General features: G+C 32.8%; 1 protein-coding gene across 24 annotated transcripts in view; it reads right to left on the reverse strand.

The window, feature by feature from the left end:
- BAZ2B (bromodomain adjacent to zinc finger domain 2B) overlaps positions 1 to 19044 on the reverse strand; it is a 381813-nt gene that overhangs the window by 68561 nt on the left and 294208 nt on the right. For all 24 annotated transcript variants that reach the window (XM_078070865.1, XM_078070858.1, XM_078070860.1 and 21 more), the window contains 3 exons: positions 8730 to 8940; positions 3264 to 3356; positions 3087 to 3148 (listed from right to left, as the gene is read on the reverse strand). In XM_078070865.1, coding sequence (XP_077926991.1) covers positions 3087 to 3148; positions 3264 to 3356; positions 8730 to 8940 — 366 coding nt within the window. The remainder of the gene's footprint in view (positions 1 to 3086; positions 3149 to 3263; positions 3357 to 8729; positions 8941 to 19044) is intronic.

Here is a 19044-nt window from a genome sequence, read left to right on the forward strand (position 1 = left end):
TGATTCACATGACATACTAGGTATTCACATTGCCTAAATTTAACATAATAGTTATTGTTTCAGAATTTAATGATCATGTAAAGTTTGATAAGAACTTTACATGTGATTTTTAAAATGCAGTATGCTATAAGTACACTGTTAACAATTTCATGTTTATAAATCCCTTTGAAATTCCCAAATTGGCACTGATGAGAATACATAGTTTAAAAAACAAACAAACAAAAAACTACACAAATTGTTCCACTTGCAAATTGCACTTGTCCTAGGATTTCTAGAACCAACACATTTTATACTACTTTCTATTACAATACCTACTCCAATCTCCAGATGCTAGTGTACCTTTTGAAGCTATGCTTTAATGTTTTAAAACTTATTCCTTTTTTCCCCCACACTAATGTTACTGATTCCCTGCAGGGCTCTACTGCAAGAAAATGAGATTTCTGAAATTACTGTTCTGATTTTAGAAGACTGATACCATTCTATAATTTTGCTTTTGGTGATCCTACTTGGTATTGAATATTAATTATAGCTTGCCAAACATAAAAACCCAAGGGTATCTTTTATTTCATTTCAAAATCTTAGAGAAGGCTGTACGTGATCCACATTTGATATATTTATTTAGATTAGAACTTGAGACCTACGTAAAGCACATTTGTGATTTAATTTTTCTGCTTTTGTTAACCATGAGGTTATAAGGTGGTATGTTCTCAAGTCAGCAAAAGTCATTCATTCTTCTCTTAAGCACAGAGACAGGTATGGAATCTTGGACTTAAGTACACTCAGTCAGAACTTTATCTTAGCTGTCCAAGTGATTCATATATATTTACATATATTTGGTAGTGCTGTCATTGATATTAGCAGAGATAAATCTTTTTTATAAATTATAATATTGGGTCACCTTATAATATTGAGTACCCAAGCACTGAACTGGGCACTTTACATAAAATATCTTATTGATCCTTTAAAAAAACAACATGGGAGTTGAAGTTATCTTTTTTTTTTTTAACCTAAAAGAAAACTGAAGTTCCTAGAGGGTATATATTTTGCTTAAAGTCAAATACTAAATACAGAGAAGACCTGGTTAGATTCCAATGCTTTTGCTCCTTTTGCTTCATAATAATGCTTCTGGAAGCCTCCAGAAAATTGCTTTGAGGACTATATGGTGACATTTTAGGCCTACTAGGTGGCAAAAATAATCCAGAGGATGAGAAGCACATGCTACTATTTTATCCCAGATCTAATGCTGACTTTAAAATAGGCATTGTATAACTCCCTGTGTGAGTAAACCTTGCTAGACTTTGATTCACTTTATTGGCAACAAGGAATAAGTCAAATGGTATTACGAGACTACCTTCAGACAAATATCAACGAATATCTAATATCAGTTCATTTGTATTAGTGTTGCTGGAATCTTGGGACCCCAATGCTTTTTTTGATGAGCAGCAAAAACTACGTAGGCTTAGGGTGTAGCCACCTCAAGAGTTTAGGATCACAAAGCTGACCTTTGAGTGCTGATGGGATTTGATGGGTCTCTAGCCATTAGGAAATAGGCTAAGCCATAAAAAAATAGTATTTCACTTAAAATGAATATAAACTATTTTTACATATATATGTAATATGTAGTAAATATAATATTTTAATAAATGTATTTATGAGACTACATATTTTTAAGTCAATCTTATCGTGTCTTTAGCAGTCACAATCAACAAACTAAGGAAAGAATTCAAGTTTAAAATTGACTACATTAAATTACAGTAAAGGAGTACACCATATAGTTTGGTGTTTTTATATCTTTTAAAAAGTGAGCATTTGTTTTGTGCTAGGCATTGTGATAGACATTTTACATTCACGATCTCATTAAATCATTAGCTAATGCAGTTATTTTCTTTTACCATGGAGGAAACAGAGACACAGAGGTTAAATAACTCATCTAAGATCACAAAATATTAAGCAGCAGAGAACATATTCAACTCTCAGCTCCTTGACTACAGACGAAGTTCTGGCTCCCCATTCCCCATCAACTCTCCCTAATCCCACTGCCTTAGCCAATACTGGAAGGAACCTTGGAAATAGCCACATCACATCCAGCCCAACCCATTTATTTAGCAGCTATTTATATAGTAACACAATTTACTTCATTTCATACTCAGAAATAACTACTTGCTGTTAAAAAATTTAAACAAATCGTAGTTTCCCCCATTTCCTTTCTGCTTTAATGGTTATGTGACTATGTGGAGATGGCAGAGTAGTTCACACACTCCCATCTTAAATTAAGTCGAATATCTTGTCATGTAATGCTTTATCTATAAAAATTTAAAAATCACTTCATTTACCTATCCTTAATTTTGAAAACTACATAGGGGAGAGATATTGTAGACATAAGATAGAATGAATGCTGGACATGCTGAAGTAGTGCTTTCTTGTTTTTTTTGTAGTAGTAATTTTTAAGCATTCAGAAGCAGTGGGAACAAACCCTATTCTATATAACTTGAGTTTAACTTTTTACTCATATTTTATGTTTCATTACAACAAGCTTTTCCTACTAAAATATGAACATTCAAACAATAGCCTTCATTTACTGATACACTACTTTAAAAAGTTTGAAAGCCGTTCAAGATGTCCACTTATATTCAAACTCTATCAAGATATTAAAAATACTTAGATTTACTTTTTGGTAATCTCTAAAAACTTGGAAGTAGAAGACTTGGTTCAAAAATGAGGTGAATTTTAGGGGAATCTGGCTGGCTTAGTTGGTTAAATATCTGCCTTCAGCTGAGGTCATGATCCTAGGGTCCTGGGCCCTGGGATCGAGTCCTGCTTTGGGATCCCTGCAGGGAACCTGCTTCTCCCTCACCCTCTGCCTGCACGTTCTTTCTCTCTCTCTCTCAAAGCAATAAATAAAATCTTAAAAAGATGAGGTGAATTTTAACTAATGCAAGAGGACAGCTTTCTAAGATACATAACATTAATGTGAAATACTGTTATTTCAGAAATCAAAATGAAAATAATGTACATATATACATATACCAATAGAGCCCCAATATAACACTTGTGTTTTAAAAATCAGTTCCAATGCATAAACGTACCTGTTGTTTCATAATCTTTATTTGTTCTTTTTGCTTTCTCTTCTCCTCAGCAGCCATTATTGCTATGGTGAAAAACCAAAGCACAGATATCATCAGCAAGGGAATGAAGAGGAGAAGCTTCTTATGAATTCCCCAATACTTACTCTTCATGTTTATGTTTTCATTTAAATCACCCACCTTGTTGTTTTTTGGCTTCTTTGGCAACTCGAGCCTGTTCCTGCTTTTGAAGTTTTCTCAAAAGCTTTATTTGTGCTGCTTGTCTGGCTATTTCTGAAACACACAAAATTTCAAGGAATATTATTAACAACTTTACATAACTGCTAACCTAAGAACAATAACTGTGTGAAACTGGTATCATCATGAAAGACCTAATTTTTAAGAAAATTGCCTAAGGTTAGATACCAACTGGGAGAATGGCGTGGCAGAAAATTTCCTGTCCCTTTCCCATAGAAACTGCCAAATTATTTCACCAAATATGACCCCATATACAGGACTACACAAAAATGATACTTCTTTCAATCCTCTTCATAGAGGTCAATCTAAGTATATTTTTTCACATTTCACGTAATCCCCACTTTGTAGGAAAATAGGTGCTAATATGCAAAAATAGTGATTTAGCTTCAGTCTTAAGAATAACAGAATATTTAAAAAGGAAAAAGAACCCCAAATTGAACAAATATAAAGCCTCTAAAACTCAGTATCTCAATCAGCTATATAAGTGGTAAAGTTTTTGAATCCAGTGACATTTTCATTTATAAAGGAGAGGATCTAAATCTCCTAAATAAAAAGAGTACAGAATGTCATTGAGTTTCAAAGACAACCTAGTCCTCCTAAGTTTTAAGGACAAATGTATGAAACCGGGATAGACTGACATAATTAAAATGGTCCCAACTTTCATTCTTCCCTCTCTCCATGTAATTTGCAATGTGATTTTGCAGTTCCTCTCATCAAGAGGTAAAATATATTTTCTTGTCCCTTGATGCTGAGTTCAGCCATGTGATCTTTCTTGGCCAACAGGATGTTAGCAGTTGTGATGCACATAGAAGTTTGACAATATACCTGTACTCTTTCTATTTTTACTCTTGTGCCTTGCCCTTTACTATAAGGACATGTTTGGGCTAGGCTGCTGAAGGTTGGGACACGTGGAGTCAGTTGACTTCACATATGTGAACAAGCCCAGCCAAGATCAGCAGAGCTGCCTAATTTCCCTCCAGCTGCTTCCATCTGTGCCACAATTAATACCTAGTGTTGTACATCACTGAAGTTTTGGGGTTGGCTGTTTCCCAGAATTACTGTGGCAGTAGATAACTGATATAGAAAGCATTTAATGTCATACTTTCTTCTGCTGGCAAACTTGGTCAGAATACTTTTAACTATAAAAGTGGTGTATCATAGTATCTCTCATAAAATACTGCCTTATGTTAGACATTATTTTAAACTTCGTAGCAGATGAGTTTTAAGAAATCTATATATTATATTCAGTAATGAATATGATTGGCTAACACCTGAATTACTTGAGCTTTACTAATAATTTCTGCCATTTATTAAACTTCTGTATTAAATTTACATGAACTTGTTTCATCTTCATAACAATCTTATGAGCTAGGCAACATTATGCCCAGTTTATAGATAAATAACTAAGGCTCACAAAGGTTAAATAGCAAAGCCAAGATATAAACCCAGGTCCTTCTGACTTCACAGTCTATATGCTACTAGTTCTAAGAACTTTTAAGAAAAGTTGAATGCCTTGAGATTTTACATAAGAACCTAACCCTATGTCCTTGAAACAGCTGAGGTGACCTTCGTTACTATGGCTTATTTTCTACCAACAAGTCTTTAAAAAAGGAGATGGGATGTAAAGGGTCTAATTTTGTCTAGTAAACTGGAATTGTTAATGAAAGATGAAATGGAAGATGCTGCTAAAATATATTTCTAATCCTCCAATAATTTTCAACACTAGGTTATAAGCATCATCAAAAATTCCTAAGCCACATAAAAAGGATCTTCTGTTCACTAAATACCCTGGGAAATAAAAATCTATAAACAAGGTTGCAGAATCAGCAAACTCCAATAATAATACACCTGAAGGATACTGTTCTCACCTATGATAGTACCAGATGACTATTTTTCTAACACTAAAGAACTGAAAGCTTTCACTGAACTCTACTATAAAGATCTAAGTCTACCTTAAAATACAAAGATGTGTCAAGTGGTTAAAAAAAAATGTGTCCTAGAAAATGTGGCATAGGTGTGATCTTTTGTTTCAAGCTAAACTGATGGTCTCAAACAGAAATCTGGCTTATAATAAAGAAATGCTATATTTAGGTGTGTATTTGTGTAAGAAAGTATTGGCCAACTTCAAGACCCACACAAGTACACAGTAATTTTTATTTTTAAACCCTTAGGACAGAAAACCATTAAAAAGTTCAACCCATATCTTTTTACTTTAGGAAGGAGGATAAAATTCTTAATAATCATTAAAAATTCACATAGCTTAAACTTCACATTATGAGTAGTTGGAAAATGTTTTTAAAAGTTAGAAACACTATGGAGGAAGGAGAATGAGAAGACCTAGAAAATTCACTCACGCTCTGAGAAATAAACTGCTCCCAACAGCTTCTCATTAATTTAGATTATGGCTGCTGAATACATTATCTATTATAACTAACTTTTGAAATATCAATTTTGAAAATATCTTTTATGGATTAAGAAATTACCTATTTAAATTTTAAAGATAAAAGTTTATTTTTGAAATAGTTTACACACACAATCGATTAGGGATATTTTAGATATACCACACTTCTTTGATACTAAGGTGCATTTTTAAATATAGTCTAAAATCAGAATGTGTCTGACAATTGGCAGCACTTCTCTTTCTTTGTGTACATCTTAAAATAATGGTGCATTGCAATGACTATAGCATCTCAGGTTCTATGATATATGAAATGGAGAGGTACTATCTGATATCTTAGAAAATTTAAGGTATTAATGGTATTGGCAAGTTTATTTATTAGGTTAAAATCTTTTTCATATTGAAACCCTCTCAGATTCTTACATTTATTCTCTTGAGAAATTAGAGAGCTCTCGTTTCATAATGCTTGGATGTACAAAGTTTGCATTTATTTTACTGTTCTGAACTTTTCTTCAAATTAAGTCTAGTTTTTCAGTCTAGTTGAGGCCTAGTAGAATAATAATATATAACAGAAACTGCTAGAATCCCCTCAGATAACCCCTTCAAACTGTTAATGTAGAAGCCTTTGAGAAGTAAAAGTGGTGATAAAATGATTCATTCCTTTCTTCCCAAGAAAAAACATAAATATTTTACCATATATGCTTCTAAATATTAATAATAATTATTTATTTACTGTTAAATATTTAACATTTATATACTTGTTGAGAAAAAACATATATACATTATCAGGTCAAAGGTAACAGAACTTGCAAAAATGCAACATAACACAACAAGGGAGACCTATGTAACGGAATACAAACCAAATTGAAATCTAGAGGGAGAAAAACCTTTGGGTAAAAGTTAAGTAATTAGCTTCTATATTGTTAAAAATAAAATTTAATTAATTTTGCAAATATAAAGTTACCATTTTAGATACTAAGTATTAATAGCATTTGTATTATATATGCATGATATGCATGAAGAGCCCATGCTTTGGGTATCAGTTAATTTTAAGCTTTCTTATTTTAGGCAAACAATGTATACTCATCACTATTATACATTCATCGGAAGAGTCAGTGGATTATTGACAATATTAATTTTAAAACTCATCATTTATGGCTATATCTGTTAATAACTTTTTTTCAGCCTTCACTAGTAACTATTCAGGGGAGATGAAAGTCTTAACAGAAACCAAATAAAATAACATAAAAATTTCACAAATGGGCTGCCTGGCTGGCTCAGTTGGAAGGGCATGCAACTCTTGATCTTGGGGTAGTGAGTTTGAGCCCCATGTTGGGTGAGAGATCACTTAAATTAATAAATAAATAAGCTAAAAAAAATTTCACTAACATACTATGGCAGAGAAAAACTTATATGACATTAAGTTATATGCCAGGCAGTTAATTTACATGCTATTAGTGGAAGTATGAATTAGTACAACTTTTTTGGAGATAATGTTTGCCTGCTATCTACCAAAATTGAAAATGCACATACACTTTGATTCAAAGATTCTATCTCTACAATTTTATACTATGGATAGCCATACCCATAGAAGGATATGAATAAATGTGTAATATCGGTTTACTGCAGGACTGTTTGTGATAGCAAAGATTGGGAAACAGCTCAAATAGTCATCACAAAAGACTGATTAAATGAAGTATGGCAGAGCCATACATGGTGCCTCACTTACTATTCAGCTATTGAATGTGTTAGGTTGATTTTTAAGTGCAGATACAGAAAGATGTTCAAGATAAATTAAGTGGAAAAAAGCAAGCTGAATAGGATGTACAATATAAGTTCATTTATTTATTTTAGAAGTGAAAAAGGATATAGATATATAATACAACATATTATACATGTGTATGTATACATATATTGTATCATATGACTGTGTGTGTATATATAGGAGTATGTGTACACATTTCTGGATAGACTATTAATAATGATACCACTTATGAGTGTCTTTTATTTTAAAGTGAGTGAGAATGAGTGTCTCTTTATTGTGAAGCATTCTGTTCTATGAGTTTTCGTTGTGGGTGTCTGTTTTATAATAAAAACAAAGCAGCAATAAAGAAGTCAATATTATGATGGTATTTACAATAAACAGAAATAAGTCAAGCTTTTTCTCCAGAAAAAAACCATGAGAAGTAAAATCCTATTAGTCTTTTAAGTCAGTTTTTATTCTTAAACCTTTATTTTATATCGATGTATATGTTTCCATACATGCTTGTGACTCTAAGACACCAATGCACAGCCTTAGAGGCTTCACATTTATAACTGGTAACTCCTAATAGAACGGCTTTATTTTCGTCAGCTTTCTCTGTATCAGACATAGCATGGGAACTTCATGTTGATAATTTATGTGTAGTTTGGAGTTACAGCACATTTGAGGTTATTATGAGCACTTTGTGCTTGATAAGTAACACTTTCTAGTGATCTTAAGTACTTTTTGATTTAAATCTATTAGTTGGCCATTTTGAAAATATGTGTGATATATCCAGACTACAGAAGAACTCAAACTAAAAAGACTGGGGTTACTTACCAGTAATTGGAGTTCTCTAACTGAAAATTTACTCCACAGATCCACATATTTTGGAGTTATTCCCTTGTACCACCTCAAGGAATCGGGAGCTGTTAAAATGAGAATTTCCAGAATGTTGGCACAACCTTAAGGCATGTGCCAAGTGCTGGTTGATTCCCTTTCTGTGCAAGCCTTAAAAGCTTATCCCCCACCTTTGTAGTTCTAAACACATAGGGTATAATGTGTTTATGAGTATGGCTCTTGAAAGGAGCCTACCTAATCAAAGAACTCCAGTTACCAGTGGGATTTTATTTTCTCATTTTTATTCTAACAGAAATATCTACTTTTAGAAAGTGAGAGCAGCATCAATCATTCATAAGTCAAAAACATAAGAGATACATAGACTTTTTTAGTATGATTATTACAGTGTTGTATATATGATATTTCTTACCTTGAGCTTGCAATTTTCTTAGCAATTTGGCATCTGTGTTATCTAGAAACTCAGCGCTTCCCACATTTGGAGGTCGACCCTTCCGACGTCTCATCCTGGATTCCTCTCTCGCTCGTTGTCTATCTGGATTTGGTGGTCTTCCTCTACGGCCTTCCATTGCCCTGATACGGGGAATGACATCCTCTTCTTTCAAAAGACACCACTGCATTCCCTTTTAATTAACATTTTATAGAAATAATATATTAAAAACAAAATGAACACAAGTGATCAACAGATCAGAAAATTCTAGGTCAATTCAGATATTTTGAAATTTATAAAAGCTAGTACAAACCTTAGGAATTTTATTTTTTAAATTAAATTTATAATTGTTCATTGCCTTTGGCATATCTTTGGTATTCTTACTTTAATGACTTCAACTTTAAATACATAGAGAGATCTATATCTATAAACATATTTATAAACATATGTATCTATAAACACAGATATATCAATCACCATTTCTGAACTGTAATGACCATAAAGTTGGCAGATATTTGAAAATATTAGTTGTGTGATGACAACCTATAGACTGTTTTCATGTGTTATCAGTTCAACCAATCATGAAGCTATCCAAATAACAGAAGGAAGTTTCTCTTTATAGAAATATAATAGCTAATAAATCAAGGAATAAGTTAGAATATCAACATTTGTGCAATACTTGATGAATTTATGGATCTAAGCATTGAACTTGAATGGATGGCAATCACCAGAAATAGAGACAACTTGACAGACATCAGCCTCCTGATGGAGGTTCACTCCATCACCTATAAATTAATCTTGCCCCCCAACCAAATAAATCAAGCCTATATTTGATTAAGTCTGGACCTATTTACTATGACTTTATAGGAAAAATAGGATAAAAAGTGTATGTTAAACTACACAGCAAAATCCAGTCTGTGGGAAATTCTACAAATTACCCAGTTTCTTCAACAAGTAAATTTTAAGAAGTTAAAAAAAAAGGAACTGTAAGAAGAATAAAGGAGCTTTAAAAGATGTATCAAATACATTTTATCTAGATATTGATTCAAATAAACTTCAGATAATTATGATAACTAAGGAACAATTGAAACTGTGAACAATGCCCAACATTTGATGATATCCAGAAATTATCATTTTAAAGTGTGATAATGGTACTCTTGTAGAAAACAAGAGTCCTTATCTTCTAGAGATACACATCGAAAATTTAAGGATGAAATAAGATGTGTTAGATTTGCTTTAGCAAATTATGGAAGAGTAGAAGTAGATGGAGGCATAAAACAATTGGCCATATGATAATTTCTAAAGCTGATGATGGGGTACGTGGTATATATTATATATTTGAGATTTCTCATTGTAAGTCCCCCAACAGACACACCTACACCAGCATAATGCTAGTGCATTATAGGAATAATCCTGCTCAGTGCATAGATACAATTTGAGTCTGGTTTTTATTATCCTCCACATGTCCAACAAAACAAATACACTTATTTATTGTCCTTAGTAATACGTTCAGATACAAGAAAGGCATCCTTTTAAAATAATCCGTCTAAAATAATTGTTTTATTATTTCTTCTTTTTTTATTATGTTATGTTAATCACCATACATTACATCATTAGTTTTTGATGTAGTGTTCCATGATTCATTATTTGCGTATAACACCCAGTGCTCCATGCAGTACGTGGCCTCTTTAATACCCATCACCAGGCTAACCCATCCCCCCACCCCCCTCCCCTCTAGAACCCTCAGTTTGTTTTTCAGAGTCCATAGTCTCTCATGGTTCATCTCCCCCTCCGATTTCCCCCCCTTCATTCTCCCTTTTTTAAAGAGGGAATTCCTTTAGTATGAAGGTTAAGGCTTTTTAAAATATGCTTTTTTCTCAAAAGAATCTTAACCTAGGAATTTAGCTTGAACAACTGTAAGCAATTCTGCAACCAAAAATAATAAAAAGTTCTTGAGTTACATTTTAGGCCATGATTCCTAACCTGGGGCCAGGAGTCTATGAATATTTCATTCAATGGGTACTAAAAATACAAATACTACTCTTGCTACCATAACGGATGATAGTTACTTCCTACATTTAGAGCACTGTGTTTGTTCCAGGCATTTTCAATACATTATATACTTTAATCTTCATAACAACTCTAACCAATAAGGTGAGTTTTATTGTTCTTACATTTCAACTGAGGGAATTCAGACCCAATAAGGTTAAATAATTTCCTGAGGTACAGAGGCAACAAGGAACAGAACTGTATTTCAAAATTGGGACTAACTCTAAAACCTGTGGTCTTAACCACTACATATTGGTTGTTGATTGTTACCAAGATGTTTTTATGCTTGATAAGTGACTGATCACAATATTCAGCCATGAAAGCATGTCACAGCAAGACTGTGTGAAAAAACCTAATGCATATAGTCTATATTTATATGTTTAAAATAATATCTATACTAACTCTTTTCAGTAATTCTCATGTGAAAAATAATTTTAAAAGTTAATTCTGAACAAAGTAAAAATTTTTTCCTGAGATTTCAAAGGAATAGGAACAATACTTCTACTAACTGCATTTTTATGCCACAAGCCACTAAGAAGGAAGCCATCAAAACAATTTTATGTTCACCAGTATAGGAAGCTTTTGATTAGTTTAGGTTTTCATTTTTCTATTATGCTCTTAGGCACCAAGCAGCATGCATCACATAAATTGAAAAATATAAAAGTGACATTCGTGACACTTGGAGTAGGAGAGACTAATAAAAGAGTATGTAAAGGAATGTGCATTCAGTTTTTAAAGTATCTCATTAATAATAAAGTCAACTTTAGCCAAGATTTAAAGGGTTTTATCAATTTATCTTTTTTATCCAGTTACAATCGTTTTTTTTTTTTTTAATCCAGTTACAATTTTTAAATAGTTGTTTTACTCAGCTAGGAAAATATACCTGTGTCAAAAAAGGAATAGATTATTTTGGTGCCCAAAATTTACCAGACAAATATAGTGACATTACCATTTACATTTTTGCCCTTGGCATTTATAAAGAAAATACTTGCCAAGGGAACTGCATATATTGTGCTACATATATAGTCTTCTGACTCCTGGATTTTAGAAAATGAGAAATGGACTGCTAGGAAAATCGGAAGCTTAAATTACAGCTTTAATTCACTAAGTAGTCAAAATAATTGTGAAGGGGAGAAAAATGTAGTTTTCTCAATAAGCTTTTCCTCAGAAAAAACAAATATAATTTATATCACCTGATTCATATGCTATAAGCTTTTTTGTCAATCAGAAATTATGCATCAAAAGACAGTTAGCTTATTATTTTTTCTTAATTTCTAAGACTAAGATAGTAAATGGTTCCTGAAAATAGTCTTTCTTAACTAAGATTTGAAAGATGAGGACAAAAAGAAAATAGATGATCAACATGATGGACATGGTGACAGATCAGGTCATTTTACCATTATAATTCTGCTTTCAAAAGTTACTAATTTCAATCTTTAGCAATAACACCTTCATTTCTATATATACTACAGAGAGAAGAAAAAAAGATTTATGTTTTATTTCAGAAGACTGAACAGAATAATTAACATAAGTAAATAAGTACACCATATAATATACACTTCAATGCACTATAAAAGTGCAATATAAGACTGTCATGTATTATAAAAAGTTTCCACTACTTAAACATTTGTTGAGACACCTACTTTGTACAAGGCATAGCAGTGTCTAAAGGTAAATGAGAATCTTCTCCCCGACAGGACCAACATTTTTAACTTGGGACAGCACGCATTCCAATGCAGGTAATTCAAGGAGCACATGCCGAGTAGTCATAAATTTGAAAAAGGGTTTAGAGGTTGGGACAAAAGGTTGTCTGAATTGTCCACTTAAAAAATAATGATGGTCTGGGCGCCTGGGTGGCTCAGATGGTTGAGCGTCTGCCTTCGGCTCAGGTCATGATCCTGGGGTCCTGGGATCGAGTCCCGCATCGGGCTCCCTGCTAGGCGGGGAGCCTGCTTCTCCCTCTGCCTCTCTCTCTCTCTCATGAATAAATAAATAAAACATTTAAAAAAAAATAATGATGGTCTGAATTAGGGCTTGAGAATTAGAGCTGGAAAGGAAGGTGAATACATTGGTCTTTTAGGAGGGAGAACTACCTGGATGTGAAGGAGAGAAGTCTGAATGGAGACCAGAAAGGTGATTTAAGTTTGAAGTGATCTCTAGGTAACATGGAAAAGGGAAATGGTAATGAGATTTTCTTCCCAAAGTGAAGATACAGGATGGAAAAATACTTGAGAAAACCTACGAATAAAATTTCTTACTCTCAGGTATTTTATACCTTAAGCACTAACTAAAACTTTAAAAAATATATCCAAAATCTATAAAGAACTTATCAAACTCAACACCCAAAGAACAAAGAATCCATCAAGAAATGGGCAGAAGACATGAACAGACATTTTTCCAAAGAAGACATCCAAATGGCCAACAGACACATGCAAAAGTGCTCAACATCACTCGGCATCAGGAAAATCCAAATCAAAAGCTCAATGAGATACCACCTCACACCAGTCAGAATGGCTAAAATTAACAAGTCAGGAAACGACAGATGTTGGCGAGGATGCGGAGAAAGGGGAACCCTCCTACACTGTTGGTGGGAATGAAAGCTGGTGCAACCACTCTGGCGAACAGTATGGAGGTTCCTCAAAAAGTTGAAAATAGAGCTACCCTACGACCCAGCAATTGCACTACTGGGTATTTATCCCAAAGATACAAATGTAGTGATCTGAAGGGGTACGTGCACCCCGATGTTTATAGCAGCAATGTCCACAATAGCCAAACTATGGAAAGAGCCAAGATGAATGGATAAAGAAGATGTGGTGTATATATACAATGGAACATTACGCAGCCATCAAAAAACCCGAAATCTTTTTTTTTTTTTTTTTTTTTTTTTTTTTTAATTTTTTTATTGTTATGTTAATCCCCATACATTACATCATTAGTTTTAGATATAGTGTTCCATGATTCATTAAAAAACCCGAAATCTTGCCATTTGCAACGATGTGGATAGAACTAGAGGGTATTATGCTAAGCGAAATAAGTCAATTAGAGAAAGACATGTATCATATGATCTCACTGATAGAAGGAATTCTGAATCTCAGGAAACAAACTGAGGATTGCTGGAGTGGTGGGGGGTGGGAGGGATGGGGTGGCTGGGTGATAGACATCGGGGAGGGTATGTGCTATGGTGAGTGCTGTAAATTGTGTAAGACTGATGAGTCACAGACCTGTACCTCTGAAACAAATAATACATTATATGTTAAAAAAAATAAAAAAGAAGAAGAAGATAGTAGGAAGGGAAGAATGAAGGGGGGGAAATCGGAGGGGGAGACGAACCATGAGAGACTAGGACTCTGAGAAACAAACTGAGGGTTCTAGAGGGGAGGGAGGTGGAGGGATGGGTTAGCCTGGTGATGGGTATTAAAGAGGCCACGTATTGAATGGAGCACTGAGTGTTATACGCAAACAATGAATCATGGAACATTACATCAAAAACTAATGATGTATGTATGGTGATTAACATAACATAATAAAATAAAAACAAATTCAAATGAGTAATTTTAAAATATTTTCTATATTCAGAAATTCAAAAATTATATGAAATTTAATTTAAATATGATTTGTATTTCAACATTTCTATTACTCTTCATAAATGGTACTCTAAAGTATAGTTGAACATCTCATGAGCAATTGGCCTGTTTTCACTTTATCTTACAGACATTGAATTGTCTACCTAGGATCCTACATTTTACTGACAGCCTAAGTCCATATGTGATTTGCCAGCAACATGTTCAGGTTTTAATGAAATGTATTCTCAGTCTCATTCTTGCTTTAATTTGATATCATAGCTTGTCTTTATTTTTCTTTTGTTGATTCCATTTTGTTTGATTTTATATACTTGTAGGCTGATTTATTTTGGGATTTAGTAAAGGGTATATAAGTAAAAGAAGTAAACCAGTCCACCAAAAGTCAATTCATTGAGTAATCTATTTGCCAAATTACTGAGTTTTTGTTTTTGTTTTTTAAGTTGAGTATCACCAAGACTGTGCTGCAGCCATTTCAGCATGGATTTGCAGTCCTGGGCCATTAAGTGTCAATTCCCATGTTAATACTTGAGATGTCTAATACTTTTCCAATGCTCAATGTTATGTAAGTGAATGGAGGAACTTTACTCATATTTTCCCAGATTGGGACCTGTTTCTCTATCCCAGTCCTTGCCTCTGATAGTAAAACAGCTGAGGTGAATTATTTTAAAACTGGATTAAGATATTTGGTCTGACAATTTTAGATCTGTTAGTCATTTGGTGAATTGATCATTTACCCAATTGATTTCTAGCTAAATAATTTTCAGTAAATTTAACCACAGTTCAAGTAAACAAAACTGATTTTTTTCACCACCTTTTCTTTATAAGTATACTTTCATAATCCTTTACTTCCTAAAAATTAATTAAAAAGCTTTTCGAATGTTATAGCTAAGAGGGAATTGATCTTAAAGACCTCCTATGATATATATCCTTCACATTAGAGATGAGGAAATTAAGGCCTAGAAAAGTAGGCCTCAGCTTTTCAAAGTAACATAGGATGCTGAGTTACCCCGCCAGGAATCTAAGAAAAATTTTAGGGCACAAGCAACATGAGGGTATCAAATATTTTTGACAGAACTTCCCGTTTTAAGAAAAACATTAAAGTTAATATCATGAGAAAAATCAAAATTTTGTTGAATTTCCTTATGCCTATTTCATATTTTAGCATTATATCTATCTTTAGTTACTTTACAGTGCAGAGATAGGTAGTGAGAGCTTTATGTACCACAAACTTTACAGCATTAGGGATTCTTAATCTACTGTAATCATAGAGTTTATTATCATATACTGAATAGCATTTCAAATATGTGAAAGAGTAAGATTATCTATGCCGGGGAGATGGGCGTCACCTACTAAAAAGCATTGAGAAAGATGTGGTTTGATACAATTATTCCACAATGCTGGCCATGCTTTCTAGCTACTCACAGTAGGTTACCCTCTAAGAGCCATGACCTTCAAATACCTCTTTAGCTCCACGCTTGGATTCATACAGTTGGCCTCCTAGTAGAGGCCCTTGCCTAGCCATCAAAAATCCTACCTGGTAGATTAGTGACATAAATTTTCAGTAGTTTAGATTTCTGGTACTGATCTTTCATGTTCTCAGTGTCCATATACGCCCACAGGTATGTTGCATTAGGTGCGACAGTTAACAGCAGAGTTGAATTAGAACCCTGGTTGCTGACTCCCAATCTTTTGTTCTTTACTGATATGAAATAATTAGCAGCATTACCATCTTGCCAGAGACTGTGTGTTGTCTGCTTTATTGTGAAGTTTCCGATATTCCTTACTAACAAAATCCTGATTTTCGCTGGACAGCATTGTGCTCTGTGTTTTATCTTCTCTAAGCCAGTGATCCTAACTCTTACGTCTTTCGTACTCTTCAGTTTCTCTACAAACACTAGTTTTGTTTTTTCAAAGCTAGGTTTTCAAGTTCATTTCTGTAGTTTTGAAATGTGTTCAGTTTTCTTTATGGAAAATGCCTTTAGGGAAAAGGCCATGAGAATGGCCTTACACCATTAAAAAGAAAAAAAATCTTTTTAAAAAACATACATCTCAAATAGAAAAGGCAGCATTTTCTAAGTCACTTCTAACTTGGTCCTTCTTTGCATCCTTCCTTTTCTTTGTTTTTCTATCCTGAATACAGTAAACATTCATTAGTCTATGCTTATGAACGTACTGGTTGAAAAAATAAACATAATTATTACATTTATGATTAAATGTTTTCTTCTCTACAATTCACAAAAATACTTTTCAAAGTAGACGATCATATATTTCAAAATAATTTTGTCATTAATAATTTATCTTGAAGCCTTTATATATTCCTAATAAAAATGTGGAAACCTTTTTACCTAAATATCTTATTTGGGTAAATAAAAATAACCTTATTTTATATTTACCAAAATATGTCGAGCTCATCCTTACTATTATTCTGACACCCAAAACCAAAATAAAATGAAAACAACAGTAAACATTAGGTTTAACAAGTTCTTTATAATGTGATGAAGCAGAAGTCTGTAAGGAATCTATTTACCTTAAACTCTTTTCAAAGGAGTTTCACTGGCTAAAATAGTTAACAGAATTTCATTACAAGGTAGCCAGCCCGTAAAGCATGGCCTTGTAAGAGGGTTCATTTTGTTCCATGAAGCCTATTATCCCTAAAATCATGGTTTTTATAGAAGCCTGTAGGAAGTGATTGGCATGTAAGTATCAGAAGACGCTGACAAGTAGCTGATTCTACAAATCTCTTACCACATTTGTGGACTGAAATAAATAACACTGATAATGAATAGATTAAAGCGCCCCCCCCCCCATTTCTTGTGTCAACTCTATTTACTTTAATTAAGGACTTTTCTTTCTTATATTTTGAAAGCAATCATTAGATTGTTGTCTATTTACTTAAATTTCAATAAATATAAGCTCTCATACCTCTCCTCTTATTGTATTATATGCACAGTGAGTCAATATTTTCAAATGTTTGCTGTTAATAAATATATGTATAATCTATCTTAAGCTCAGAAATACCTTGAGTGAAAAATAACTTAAACAAAATAACCATGGTTCTCTATTACAGACTAGAATTATCTTCTAGTAGAAATTATCATTTCCTAAATTTTATTTGTAAAACATAGAGCTTTGCAATACCACTGCTGAAATTTTTGAAATGCCTTGAATAAAATGAGAACTTACAGAACTAATATTGGTTATTTTTGATAACTTTATGAGAAAAAAGAAAAATATGATGGAGAAATTATATTTTCCAATGCAAATAGTTTATTAGGAAAGTGACTAAGAATAGTAACAAATCTGCAAATACAGCATTTCATTTGCTATCAAACATCCAAAAAAGATAAATGAAGCTTGGAAAACTGTAGCAGTAATATTCCAAGTCATTAGGTACAACCCTCCATGCATTTGGAAAACTGAATGCTTACCTTTTTTAGAAGGGTTCGTAGAAGTATTTATTTTTTAATATAAAATTGTTTTTCACTTTGTATGTAATACAAGCAAATTTTAGAAAATGTGAAACTTGCAAAAAGTAGAAAGAAAAAAAAAATGATCCACTGTACCACCAACCATTACATCTATCATTAAAATCTTGACACATTTTCTCCCAATCCTTCAATATGCAGTTTTGTTTTTCAGTATCTATATAGTCATCATTCCCATTCTGCAACTTGTATAAAGGCAGACATACTGTAAACGCACACAGATCGTTTCTGCATAGTACCAGTGGCTTGGCCAAACTATATTTTACATCTTCTACAAAATTTAGGCCAATCAAATTATCACACATCATAGTTACTCTAACAAAAATATATAATCTTTGTTCATTTTCATAGAAAATTATTACATAATTATATACATTTCTAATTAACTATATGCTTATACATATTCACCATATAACATATGGAAATGTATATGGTTCTACAATTATATGTACTATATGCATTTCTAATTCACTGAACTTTTTTTGGATTACTTACCTTTAATTGTTGTTCTCTCAAAGTATCCTGAAACAAATCCAACTTACTAATTTTTTTAACTGACAGAAGTGCTCTCAAAATTGCTAATATTTTCCCCTAGCAGTCGGCTGAAATGTTGGCAGCTTCACATATTCTGAATTTAGTAATTCATCATATTTCCTTGATGAATTGATCTCTCAACAAAGCAATACACATTTGGAAACACTGATTATGTTTAATAAAAAGTGAATGGATGTCAAAGAACATCTTATTCTGCCTAATGAGGCTTTATAGATTAAGTCTAATTGTCACTGATACAAAACTAAAAATCTTTTATGTATTGAACAGCAATTAGCTTTCCTCTCAGAACAAAAATCTATTCAACTTAAACACATAAGGATATCTTTGTCATAAATAAGACAAGTAAGGATTTGATACCATGAGCCAAAAGATTAAAAAATGATTAGGATTTTTAAATAAGATTATTACTGTTTTCTACTATTTTTTGTGATAAGAAACTGATCCAGTATATATGGAAGTGGGTATAATAACAATAAAATTCTGAGGATCTGTTTGGTAACAGATTTAGTCTAAGTTTAAACTTTTTTTTTTAAATAAATCTTTATTTAAAAAAATTTTTTTTTAAAGATTTTATCTATTTATTGAGAGACAGAGAGTGAGAGCAAGAGAGCATGAGTGGGGAGAGAG

Source organism: Halichoerus grypus, chromosome 4 (assembly GCF_964656455.1).
Source record: "Halichoerus grypus chromosome 4, mHalGry1.hap1.1, whole genome shotgun sequence".
Classification (NCBI taxonomy): Eukaryota; Metazoa; Chordata; class Mammalia; order Carnivora; family Phocidae; genus Halichoerus; species Halichoerus grypus.